The 13967-nt window shown below is 36.7% G+C and overlaps 1 protein-coding gene across 1 annotated transcript; it reads right to left on the bottom strand.

Annotated features, from left to right (window-relative positions):
* Positions 1–7968: 7968 nt before the first annotated feature.
* p2ry4 (pyrimidinergic receptor P2Y4) lies at positions 7969–12303 on the bottom strand. Its single transcript, XM_053505138.1, has 2 exons — positions 12063–12303; positions 7969–11028 (listed from the first exon to the last, which is right to left on the bottom strand). The coding sequence occupies exon 2, from the start codon at positions 11018–11020 to the stop codon at positions 9914–9916; it is 1107 nt and encodes a 368-aa protein (XP_053361113.1). The 5' UTR covers positions 11021–11028; positions 12063–12303; the 3' UTR covers positions 7969–9913.
* Positions 12304–13967: the final 1664 nt, after the last annotated feature.

Genomic DNA, 13967 nt, shown 5'->3' with positions numbered 1-13967 from the left:
GATTAACTTCCGTCCCTTTAAACGCGACACATGTGGGTAATCTTGTTCTCCTATCCGCGAAAAAAACATGTCAATGGCTGAAAGGCTGCTTCAGCGCTATCAGGAGCCCGTGGTGCCGCCACAGCGATGCGGAAGGCGCGGGGCTAGCGTCGACTGTCAGAAACGCACGCCGAGATCTAGTTATAATATAATTGAATTTTCATATCAGAGGAGAGCAGAGTCCCGGCAGACAATAGGAGTGCTGAGTCCTCTCTGATATTGGCACAGACCCTTTGCCACGCGCATGAAATCAGTATGTTAATGTCCCAGAGTTTTCTTTTTTTTAAGGGCACTTGTGCTTGTGCAATGTATTACCGATGTGGTTTCAAAAAAATTGCAACTATTGATAAGTAGGCAGCCAGCAATCCCCCAGCCTTTACACCCACCCCTGCGCCACCGTGCGCGCGCGCACACACCTCCACTTTCCATCCATCCATCCATCCAGCACCCACCCGAGCTCCCACACATCGCCGCACCCCATCCTACGCCCCATTATTAAAATTGTAATTTATTTTTTTTCTCAATCAGAATGACAGCTTGCTTTCTTTTTCTCTGCAGCAGGCGGCGAATCAAGCCTCTTTAATTACTTTCGTAACTTCTCTGACCCTGCCAGTGCCGCCTTGCACCGACAAAATGGGCTCCCAACAAAAGCCCACCGCAGCCGTTCATTTACAATGCAGGAATTTATCGACCTCGGGATTTTCTGTAATTTTGTTAGCATTGCACCTCATATCTTCCTCAGCCCGAACTGCCTCCTTACTCAAGAGCAAACCTGCGCTCTTTTTACAAGAAGTTTTCTTAGCGAGAAAAGTGAGAGTTTTTTTTTTTTTTTACCTTTTACACAACTTTCAACTTTGTATGTATATGCATGTTTATGTGTATTAAACTTCTACAATGAGACAAAACCTCAATGCACCAATCTCAGGCCGTGGTTCCTTCAAAACACAACTTCCCAACTCTAGTCCCCATGTGCTATACAAATTTCACGTGTTTTCCCTGCTCATAAAACTACCTCTAATCACCCAATTACTGACTCTTCCTGAACTGAAGTGAGTGTGTTAGAGCAGGGGAAACATATGGCACAACAGAGAGGGTACTCCGGGTCCTGCTAGGAATGGGAACCTGAGTGATGAATGATGCACTTGATCTTTTTGCAGTGTTTGGCCAATAGAGGTCAGGGTCATCCTGTGAAAGAAAAATCACTCTCACTGAAAATGGTTTAAGAGTTGGCTAAGAACAGGCCAGAACTTAAAAAAAAAATGTGTTTAATAACAATTTTAAAAAGTTTAAATTTGCAAACAGGTTTTCAGGTAATTTCTGGTGTCTATTAAAAAAAAAACTGCCAGACTATGAGAATCTCATAATGCTTTAATCAACATCAACAGTATGTGTCATAAAACTTGACGATAAATATAAATGGTTAACCTTCTTGGATTATTTACAGCTTGTTTTATGAGTTTTCACTTGCGGAAGCCGTTTTCTCTCTAACAGCTATTGGCTAAGTAGGACAGACACAACCTTTGACTCTTTATTATTGACAATCTGGGTTCATCATTCACTGTGTCAGTGAGTTGGAAACATTGATATACATCTTCCTGTTGGTGTACAAAAATATCCTGTATAAAATCTCATTTGCTTTAAATCTTCCTAGTCCACATATTTTATTGTACAGTGTTCTGTATTTAGTGTGACGGATGTAACTGGACTTTCGAAATCACTGCTGTGATCATTGCTGTGATTTTATTTGCCACAACATTGTGTCAAATAAGATAATCATAATAATAAATGTATGAATAAAAGGTTGAGTGTTTTTACTTATGTTATGTCACTCTGGAATATTAGAATCTTACAAATATGAAAGAGTAAGTCTTTTTTTTTTTTTACAATAAACTAATTTGCAACGAACACTATCTGTGTATGTAAAGAAGTGAGCAAAAAAGTAATCATAATCCTTAAGTGAGATAATCAAGGTTTCTCATATAAATGTGTTTGTCTATGTTATTAGAGTCACTAATATGGTGTAATCCCCACTATCACCCTCACCTTCACACCAGCTCCTCTGTTCTGGCCTGGCCACTGGCTGAGACACAAGGTGGCCTCTGGCTGACTGTCTCATAATTAAATGAGCGATTATCCATCCCATTAATAGACAATGATACACAGCAAGCAGCCATATGTCTGGAATATTAATGAGTGGCTGTAGGGGGGTTGATAAGAGGGGAGCAACGCTGGGTTAATCCTTAGCATAGCTTGTGTACAGTTACAGATTGTGGTCACCAGCTTGCCTGATTCACGAACTGCCCTTAAATGTCTGGCATCATTCATGCCAGTGCAGCAGAAAAGTAAAAATCTATCTTACCTGATACCTAATTAATGTTTATAGTCTTTTAATATACACAAGTACTTTACAAATGTATTGTCACATTTTAATTGATGATATACAAATATATTAGTATTTTCTCATTTTAGAAATACTTTAAAGTGTTTCTGTTCCCATTATGAAAAGAGGTCTCAACAAAAGCTCTGTAAATCATAATTCTGATAAGTGTAAAAATGTATGACATTTTGACTTGTCACCACACTGTAACATCACAAACTTTACATTTCTGACTGGTCACTTCTACAAACAAATCTAAAACTGCCTTACAAATTAGTGCAAATCCGTCAGCATGGCACATGCCAGGCAACATTATGTGCCATGATAGCAACATGGAAAAGAAAGATGACTTAAAAGATTAGGATGGAGAACAGACTTTAAAAAGTCTCCCAAAGCAGTAGGAGAGGAACACATAAAACATTTATGGTGCAATTCAACTCCATGCAAATCAATATTTACCATCTATTAGCATCAAAAAGGAATATTTCCCATTTTACCTTGCAATAATGGTGCTCGGGGCGGCAAAGTACCTTATCACAGGTTCGTCAGGGAGAGAAAGCTCCTTGTTTCCATGGCAACGGTGAAAGCCATTGGTTTCCTTTTCAGTCAGATAATGAACTTCTTTCCTCTTTATGTCACTCGTCCACTCCACTCACAGCTTCTCACAATAAAGTCTGTGCATCCTTGAAATCATTCATCAACTCCTGCTTATATCAGCCATACATAAATTTAAGCAAACAAGCTACAGTATATACTATTTTATCTAGATATTACCTAGTGTTACAGATTTTTTATTGTAATTTTTTATCATATTTGTACACAGTTTATTAAACCAAATCTATGCTATCCTGAAATTCAGTACTCAACATCCTAATTCAATCCTAAAATCCAAAATATACAATATCCAAATACAAATGTTCATTATTCTGAACATTTCATAGTTTATGCTTTATTTATAGGTCTCTATTTAATATTATGCTAATTTGTGATATTGACCATGTTACCTGTCTTGTATATAAAGTTCAGATTTCCTTATGAATAATGTCTTCTATTAAAGTGTGTGTTCAGACAACACCTTAATATGTTAGATCTAAAATTGATCATAGGGTTTTGTTCAAACTTATGTAGTCCAAATCCCAAATACTATAAATAAAAAAATAAAGAAATTAAATATTTAAAAGATTCTACTTTTTGCTCAAGTTGTGATGAATAATATAAAAATGCAAAAAAAAATAGCATTCTTTTAGAAGTCAGTGAGTTTTTAATTGAGATATTATAAGCTCAATGAAAATATTAAGGAATTACAGCATAAAATGTAATTACCAATTATGTAAATAACAAACTAAATGTAAATAAATAAAACTTTACTCGCTGCAGGTTATAAATTTTTTTTTTTTTACTTTTACCATCATATAATTATAGCAAGGAAAGAAATTATTTAATATTAAAAGTCCTGTATGTACATCACTGTACAAAAATTTTGAAAGTTAATGATGTAGATTAGATTTAAGAAATGGGAACAGACAGTTTACTGTGACAGGCTGTATAGTGCCTAAAATACAATTTGTATTTGGTTGTTTATTTGAAAACCTCAGCAGCAACCTTATTCTCTCTGTTTCAAGCACATAGCATTTAGCATCACCAGCATACTAATCATCGGTCCGATAATCTGTCATCATCTGCACATTTCTCACTGGTTCATGCCTTAGATTTTATTCATTTATATTTTAATATTTGAATGGTTCAAAGGTCACTGTGAACAAATGTGGTTCTTAATGAACAAATGCAAAACTTGCCAAAAATTTAACCTAAAAAAAGTCCTTGAGGAAGACTGGAGAACTGTTCCTCAAGACTACATTAAAAACAAAGATAAATAATTGTAAAAAAATAAATAAATAAATCATAGTCGTAATAACCAACAGGTCTCTTGTCTAATCCTACACATAGGGGTTTTATTTATTATACCATGATTAAAAAATGGTTTAGTTATGTAACAGGTCTATTTTTCACTAATCAGTATGCTTCAATAAATGAGGAGAGGAAAGGTTATGTATTCCATGTATTGCGATCACAAATTTCGCATTGAGTATATTCAGGTAGTTATGGCATTATTGCCTTTATAACCAGTCTAAGTTAGGCTCAATTCCCGTCTCGGTGTGCATGGAGTTTGCATTTTCTCCCCGTGCTTGGTGGGTTTCCTCCAGGTACTCTGGTTTCCTCTCACATTCCAAAGACATGTAGGCAAGGTTAATTGATGTTCCCAAATTGCCCGTAGTGTGTGAATGGGTGTGTGTGTGTGTGCCCTGCGATGGATTGGCACCCTGCCTCCTGGGATAGGCCCTGTATACAGGATAAAGCGGTATAGATAATTTAATTATAATAATTCAAATAATTCTTTGCCTGGTAAAGTAAACCTCATTTGGCCAGATAAAATACGCTTACCCCTAATGGTAAGCGTGTTTATGTCAATCAAGACTATAAAGATGAATGTAGTAAACATAAATTTGCAGAAATATGTAAATTGTAAAGCCTGTATACTTCTGGAACAATGTCCTATGGACAGATGAGACACAGATCAACATGTCCCAGAAGAGAAGATAAGATCATAAAAAAGAGAAACAAATTCTCCTGATCTGAAGCATACCATCACATCATATGGTAAGGTCCTGTACGGCTGCCAGTGAAACTGCTATTTATTGAAGATGTGACTGACAAAAGTAGCAGAAAGTCATTCAGAAGTGTACAGGACTATATTATTTGCTCAGATCCAGCGAGTACCTTGACAGCACTTCATAGCGCAAATTAACAATGACCCAAAACAGTAAGCATGACCAGGGACAAAACCCAGAGTTCAGAAATCCATTGTCTGCAGTTAATTTACATGAAAGCAGTAAAATGACAAGAAATTTATCTTTATAATGTTTATATTGTTTAATTACTTTTAACCTCTTAATCTCATTCAGTTACATGTCACACACTCTAGGTTTGAATATGAATACATTTGTTGTTTGATGTAATCTCCAATACACTATGGTAGACAGTTAAACTCACAAGACAAGTGGGTGGTGACCATATACATTTTTATTTGGATCACAGTAATTTTGAAATATGAAATATGTGCTTTATGTAAAATGAATTTATTTATTTATTTATTTATCCTAAAATGTTTTTATTTTATTTTATTTTGCTATTTATGCAGCATAAATAAAGTGTATCTCTCAGCCTAGTTCAGCAGACACAACCACGTTCATGGGGAGAACGGCCTACTTGACATTTGTCCAGAAGATAATCGTCAAGTCACAGAAGGTCATCACTGGAAGGGCTGGATGTTTGAAGAGTGTTGTATTGAAATATATTCATAAAAAGAAAGTAAGAGGTTTATTAGAAAAAGTTGCACAGGCAACAGGGATAACCGTATTAATTCAAAAACTGGGGAGAGCTTCATAAGGAGTGGAGTGAGGCTGGAGTCAGTGAGACACCATGCAGATGTCTTCAGGAAATGGGCTACAACTGTTGCACTTCTGATCAGTCTCTTACCTGGGCTAAGGTCAAGAGTTCGGATCCTGCTCCGTGTCTGTGTGAGTAGGGTTTGCATGTTCTCCCCATGCTTAGTGGGTCCATAGTCCGTAGTGTGTGAATGAGTGTGTGTGCATGTTTACCCTGGGAAGAACTGCCACCCTGTACAGAGTGTATTCCACCCCAAATTTCCTGGGATATGAGAAATCAAAATCAGCAGAATGAATGAATGAATGAATGATTTGGAAATCAAAGTCCCAGAGTCTGGGAGACAGGGTGAAGAGGCACCAAATACAAGTAGCTTGAAGTCCAGTGTGAAGTTTCCAAAGTCAATGACGATTTTGGGGTGCCATTTCATCTGTTGACGTTGGTCCACTTTGTTTTATCAAGTTCATGCAGCTGAATATCAAGAGATTTTAAAGAATTTCATGCTTCCATCAGCTGCCAACCTTAGGGGAAATAATGATTTCGTTTCCAGGACCTAGGACCTGACCACAGTGGTAGAACTACTGTAACACTGTCTGTGCTATTCTGCACTTGATTGGCCAGCCAAGAAGTGTGACCCAACCCATGTAGAGAATGTAGGACACACACACAACCCAACAACAGAGACGAGATAGACACCTATCAAAGCAACCTGATCTTTAATAATGCCTCAGAAGTGCCACAGACTGATAATGCTGCTATTGATGTGATTATGAGTATAATGATTTTATTTTTTGTTAAAGGATCCCTGACCAAGTATTGAGTGCATAATATACATAATTAGACTTTTTTTTTTTATTATTGTAAAGGCTTTTTTTTGGGTTGATCGTTGGGAATATTCTAATATTTTGAGACATTTTAATTTTTATAAGATGTAATTTTTAATCAGCAAAGTCAAAACAATAAAAGAAAATATTTTACTTTATCTGAAATGAATCTGGGATATATGATGGTTTCACTTTTTTAATTAAAGTATTAAAAAAACTATAAAATATTTAGTTTTTTTAGTTGGTCTATATATTATTTGATATAATTTATTAATGTTGTTGTTTCTAAAGCTGATGGTGTTCTCACTGTTGTAGCTGTATAGCTAAAATTTGTTCCCATTTTCTCATTACATATGGACTCTCACTAGAGGAAAATGGAAGGATTGAATGAGCATGAATTTGCCCAACAGTATTTCATCGACCTTTATGACCTCAAAACCCCTCTTTTCTCCTGTAATACAAAAGCATCAGTCAACAGGTCTATTTATCATAGTCACAGTCATCAAGCAAAGAGCTTAGGGTCTTCAGATTAATTTGGTTAATGTGGGTTTAATTTAAAGATGCCAATAAGGCCATCTACTGGCTAATAGGGGGATTGAGCACTTGCACAGAAACTCACAATCACCAATCATTAAAATACAACAAACAATTCTAAATAATAGCAGGTAAAAAAAAAAATTGTTAAACAATTATGTATTTTAAAACAAAATAATGACTACAATTATTTACTGTATTTGTAATGTTTTTAAACTATAACTATAAATAAACATAACAAAAATATATATGACGTTGACATCCCCTGCAGTCTTTTGTCCGCATGCCCAGTGTTCCATGCTGCAGATCCACTGCAACCCTGATGGGTACAAAATGCTTAGCAAAGATGTGTTAATTAATTATAAAGAATGTCTAGTTGTTCAAACTAGATTTAAGTGAAATTTGTAACAGAGGGACTATTTGCATGTTTTTGTTTAAAATTTTTACTTTCTGCATAATCCAGAAAGAAATGTTGAGCACATACGACTAAATCATTAATGTACACTCAAAAAAATCACTCTTCAGTAGCATGTGAAATTATGTAGTTACCCATAATGTGTAAAAACCATAATGTGTATTTATTTTATTATTATTTTATATTATTATTTCTTTTAAATATTCCTGATGACATTTTGCATTTGCATTTAAGGAATTAGGGTGGAATTCATTGAGCTCTTTTTTAAAAATCGGAACATAATAAAAAATAATAATATTTCTGAGTCATTAATATGTTATGAACAGGAAAGACAATTTAATCAGAATTTCAGAAGTCCAATCTCATAACCCCTTTTTATTCCTCCTATAGCAGAGCTATGAAATATAGCCAAGCTAATGATTTCCACACACAAACACATGTTCCTCCCACAAGTTTTTAACACATTATTGTTATTAGCAAACACACAACAAACTGCATGTGCTAAAGGCATTGACTGAAATGACAGTAGAGCAATTACCAAAAGAAATGATTAAATCTTTAATATCAAATGGGAAACTCACAATAAGTGATGATACCACACTTGGCATTATTTTGGGTGCTTTTTATAACATTTATAAAAATAAAAAAAAAAACAATGACTGGCCACATTATATACAAAAAAATAATCACAGAAATATCCAATGAGGAAATTCGTCACATTTTACACATACGAGAACACACATTTTGTACTTTCAGTATGCGAAGGTGCATGTTGTGTAACTTAAATTAGTTTTTAGAATAGAGCTTTAAAGTAACTTCAGTTGTCTGTAAAGTTAAGTACTGTAAATTCATGTTAACCTACAGCCCTAAATCTAAAGCTATACTATATTCACATTTCCAGAGAGATGCATACAATTGATCTAGAAGGCATATGCTTCAGGCTAGAAGTACCTGCAAAAACGAGGTACATGAATTACCTTTATTTCTTTGTGCATGTGTTACGTTTCTTTGTCTGTATTAAAATATTACAAATGCATTTTGATACGGTTATTACCAAGTGTCCATGTGCACTGGACATTGTATATATTTTGTTCTTTTGCTATAAACTTCCAGTGCCTAATATATCTCCTGGGTCATTTCTAATTGTACATATGCTATACGTATGTGTATAGCAGTGATATGCCTCTGAGCCACCCAAGTAGGTTGCAGCTTAGAGCCAAAAGAGTTAGATAAAACCCTACTTACATCTAGCTCTAATTCTGAGCTAGTTTTTTTTAACATAACAAAAAATTACTCACAGTTGTCAGCTTTTTATATAGCTTTATATATATATTTCTCTCTCACACACACACACACACACACAAACACGCAACTCCCAGACTGAATGACAAAAACATCTGCGTGACAGAGTTAAAAGAAACTCAAACCCTTTATGTCTTTTTGAGAGCAATAGTTCATGCAGGACCATTGTATTGGTCTGCATTCCTTAGAGGTAATACCAGGGGACTACAGTTCAACTTGTACACCTAACTGTGTGTATTATATTGCAGTGCAGTATTGTTTTATAACTGTAGTTTTAACAACAATGACGACCAGGCAAAAAAAATTAAGCAGTGAAGAAAGCTAGAATAATGACTTAGTGAAGTAACCCTGTACTTGAATATCAACCTTCATGAGCTTAGAAGGAAAATAGGTATGGAGTGTTTTCAAAAATAAATGACTTTAAACAACACAATTAGGTAAATGTTTACATCTTGTGAGTAGCACTAATGTGTTTGTCTTCAGAAGTTGGCAAACACGTGCAGTCTCACAGCACCGGTCACAGAACTTGCTCCTTTGTGTGCATATAGGCTGTGCTATACCGGTAATATTTTCAATTCCTGCTATTCGTTTCACCCAAATGAGGATGGGTTCCCTGTTGAGTCTGGATCCTCTCAAGGTTTCTTCCTATTACCATTTCAGGGAGTTTTTCCTTGCCACAGTCGCTGTTGTCCTCGGCTTGCTCATCTGAGACAGTCTTATCATTTTGATTCATACACTTTTACATCTCATACAAAATTAAATAATTATTTTGATTGTCTAAAGCCGCTTTGCGACAATGTCAATTGTTAAAAGCGCTATACAAATAAATTTGAATTGAAATAAATTGAATATTTTGCAGATGGAAACACAACCATCCCTCACCCTGACTGTAACTCTGACTGTAAGTCTAAATGAGATAATGGAATTATGTTGCTTTGAAATGAAACTGCATTGCTTTTGGACGGTGCGCGTAAAGTTCTAGCTTGAAGAATCACTACTTGCTTGCACAGCTGGGCTTTTGCAAACCATAGCAAGTCCATATTTTTTTTCTGGTGGGGCCTTCACGTTGTCAGCCCCACGCTTCTTGGCAAATGTTCGCAAAAGTCTGGAGCGATAATGATCCCCTGCCAGGAAGTAGAGGATTGGGTCCAGGCAGCTGTTGGAGCAGGCCAGTGGCCGAGTGATTTTGTATGCGAGGTTGACAATGTTGAGGATCCAGCAGTCTGCATCCAAAACACGGTATGTATAGTAGAGTGTCCGTGTGATGTGGAAAGGGACAAAGCTTACAGCAAACACAACCAACACTACAATGATGAGTTTAATGGACTTCCGCCTCGACTTGCTCTTCTTATTGGCAGAAATCTGTCTGGGGCGACAGAGCGCCCGTGCCATCAGGCAATAACACACCATGATGATAATGAATGGGACACCAAAGAGCAGTGTCATCACTGCTGTGCTGTAGTGGACATAATTTTCAAAATCAGAAGGCTTACTTGTGTCATGACACAACGTATCATTATCTCGCTGTGAAGTGGTGACAAATATAAGGTTGGGAATCAAGCACACAGTCACAGCTGCCCACACTAGACCACAAACCAACTGCGCGTTGCGCGGCTTGGCCAGTTGTAGCGAGCGAATTGGGTGGCAGATGCCCAGGTAGCGGTGCACACTGATACATGTGAGGAAGAGGATGCTGCAGTACAGATTGGCATAGAACAGGAAGCGCACTATTTTGCACAGGGCTTCACCAAAGGGCCAGTTGTTGCGGTTGGCATAATAGTAAATGAGCGTTGGAAGAGACAGCACGTAGAGCATGTCTGAGAGTGCCAAATGGAACATATACACCGTGCTTGCGTTCCAGGGACGCATCTTAGTCAGGAACATCCATAGGGCTACGGAGTTGAGCAACAGACCCAGCACACACACGATTGTATATGATACAGGCAGCAGGATGTATTTAAACTCTTCATCAAAGCGGCAGCTAGTGTTGCCATCCTCTGAATCTGATGATACAAATCCAGGGAAAGGGCTGGAAATGTTTATTACGACGGAACGTGTCGTGCTCATCTTGAGTGATGGGTGCATCAGGGTAGCTGAAAACAACAGCAAAAAAATAATTAAATAGCAAATAAAATAATAGATATATAGGTAAAAACACAAAATCAGTGGCACTTTTTTGAAGTAGACTATCCAAGATAATAAAAACTCAAGTGGCACAGATCTGTGCCAGCAACAAAGCAATTACTTTTACAATGTGTAAATTTTACCACTACTGGAAACTGGGAATGACATTGAAAATATGTAGATTCTCCAAAGCATATATATATATATATATATATATATATATATATATATATATATATATATTTTTTTTTTTTTTTTTTTTTTTTTGGGAGGGGGGCCAAAGAAACAACCGAAAAAAATAATGAAGACATGTGATCTTATGATCTATGCTATATTAAACCTTTCTTCTTGAGATTCTTAGTGTATAGTACAGGAAATGTTCCTCAGAGACTGAGATGTCTATCATTTTAGTGGATCACGAGCCACTGTATGGGATTTTTTGTCATCTGTAATTATTGTGTTTAAAGGAGTAACACTTTTACTTGATTCCTCACCTTCACCTTAGATAACAGCTTTGCTACAGTAAAATTACTGAGTGTACATTTTAAACCTAAGCCTGTAAGAGTGTAAGGCGCATCAGCTCCCACCAGTACGCTGTGTTACTCTGGCAATACAGCACAACATTTCCCAATAAGTTTCATTGTAAATGTGAATGATGAAAGAATTAAGTCATGAGGAAAAATAATTTATTGTTTTATTGTTTTGTGTGACACGAAAAAGAATCGAGTTTAAGCAAAAAGTTTCGCTCGACATAAAATAATGTCATGAGATCAGGTTTACTCAATTACGGAACAAAGGAACGTATTTAGTCTTAAACATTATTAAAGTGAAGAAACTATTGGCTATATCTAGTTTCCGCGGCAGCTAACTGAACTACATGAGGCTTAACAGTCGGCAGACAAATATTACCTTCTTCATTAAAGCCTACCTGTTCTAAAAAACACTGAGAATGATAATATAACAACCGAATCTAAACATAAACATAAAGGAAAATTCTCCAAACCTTTTTTTTTTAGTCCTCTTCAATTGTAAACGTCTCCATTCAGGGTGTGTGTGTATATATGTGTGTGTGTGTAAAGCGAAAGAAGTGACCGTATCGGCAACGCGCGTGGTTCGTGTGTGTGTGTGGTTTTCGAGGCCCCGCCCACTCTGGAAAAAGGCGCATAAAGAGCGTGTTACTCAAAATACCTCAAAAATATCGCAAGACCAAAAAAAAAATGCTAAAAAAGCAGTTAAACACAACGAAAGCGTGCCAGAACACCGTTCTGTTTTCCTTGTTTCTATTCTTCCTCTTTTGTGGGCACACATATCATTTCAGTATAACATTAACAAAACCACACTTCCCTACAAACAAAGCAATTTATTACATTACAGCTAACTCGTAAAATTGTTCCACAGGCACAGTCAGCTGTGGGTGGAAGCCTGACCATATGAGCTTTTTTTTTTTTTTTTTTTTAACACTGCATAAATGATTTATTTTCCCATTTGCTGTTATAATAACCTCCACTCTTCTGGGAAGTCTTTCCACCTGATTTTGGGCACATGGCTGTGAGGATTTGTAAGCATTTAGCTTTACTGAGCATCGCTGAAGTCAAGCACTGATGTCAGAGGTGTGATCTGGGAACAGATCATCCCCAAGGTCTGGAGTCGAGGTCAGAGTTCTTCGACCCAAACCCATATTTTCATGGCTATTTTATTTATTTTTTTTGCACAGAGAAGCACTGGCATATTCAAACAGGTTTAGGCTATTTACTTTCACCACAGTAATATAAGACGTCAAATATAATCGTGTACATTCATCTTTGTGGCAAACAGTATGGATGTGATACTCATACTGTATGGATGTGATGGTCAGATGTCTACAAATGTTTGCCCATTTGGTTTATCTCTAAAGTTAGCCATTTTTGTATAATAGTTTAAACACTTTCTCATAAAGTCTTGCAAAGCCATGTTGATTTCCAATCAACAGAAGTCGCATCTACTTCTAATTGAGTGACATTTACAGAGACCTTCAACACAGTACATTGATGAGACTCTTAGGCACAGTAAAACATTTAAATCCATGAATGAGGGACCTTGCCAAGGTGGCTCAGAGCCCGCTCATTCCTGCCAGTTAGTGGAATGCCTGATCCGTGAAAATCCTTAAAAAGATAACTTGTTACCAACTTTCGGAAGAAAAACAACTGTCTGTGGGAACTGTAAGCAGGAACTTATAAGAAGGGGGAAAAAGGAGATTACAGGAATTTGGCTGGAAGTTATTGCTATATCCCCCATACAGTATAGTCCTGACCTCACCCCAAGCCATTTCCATATGTTTGGGCCTATTAAAGGAGTTTCTGGGAGGCCAGGATTTCAGACATGAAGCAAGCAGTACAATCGTGGTTGTAGTGTACTGAGAAGACTTCCTACTTTGCTGGTATCCAAGAAAACACTTGAATAGGTGCATTAGTGTAGCAGGAGATTATATAAAGGAGTAAATGATTTTTTTTTTCAAAAGTGTGTTCTGTTATTCTGCATCATGAAAAAATCCTGCTTTGACTTAAATGTCCCTTATAGTTCATTGTGGCTTTCAGTAGACTATCATGTGTGAATTTTGCTTGGTTGGAATGAAAACCTACACTCACACCAGCCATTCCTAAATAAGATTTGACATCCCTGTGATAGGACAATCTTCTTTGAGTTACCTGAAAGAACCTCTTGAGTTTCAGTCGCACCATTTAAATGCTGATTTGGGTGACCAAAATAACTAATCCAAATGCTTATTTTACTGGAAGAGGACACTTATCCAGTAGTCATGGATCATTTGGACCCCCTAGTTGTGCCTCAGTTACATACTACAGAATGATTCTAAATAAGACTTCTTCATCACATTCTAAAGACGCTGAATGGAGTTAAGGTCATGTGTGGT

Source organism: Clarias gariepinus, chromosome 10, assembly GCF_024256425.1.
Source record: "Clarias gariepinus isolate MV-2021 ecotype Netherlands chromosome 10, CGAR_prim_01v2, whole genome shotgun sequence".
Classification (NCBI taxonomy): domain Eukaryota; kingdom Metazoa; phylum Chordata; class Actinopteri; order Siluriformes; family Clariidae; genus Clarias; species Clarias gariepinus.
The sequence above is the reverse complement of the archived record's forward strand: the minus strand, read 5'-3'. Positions and strand labels throughout refer to the sequence as shown.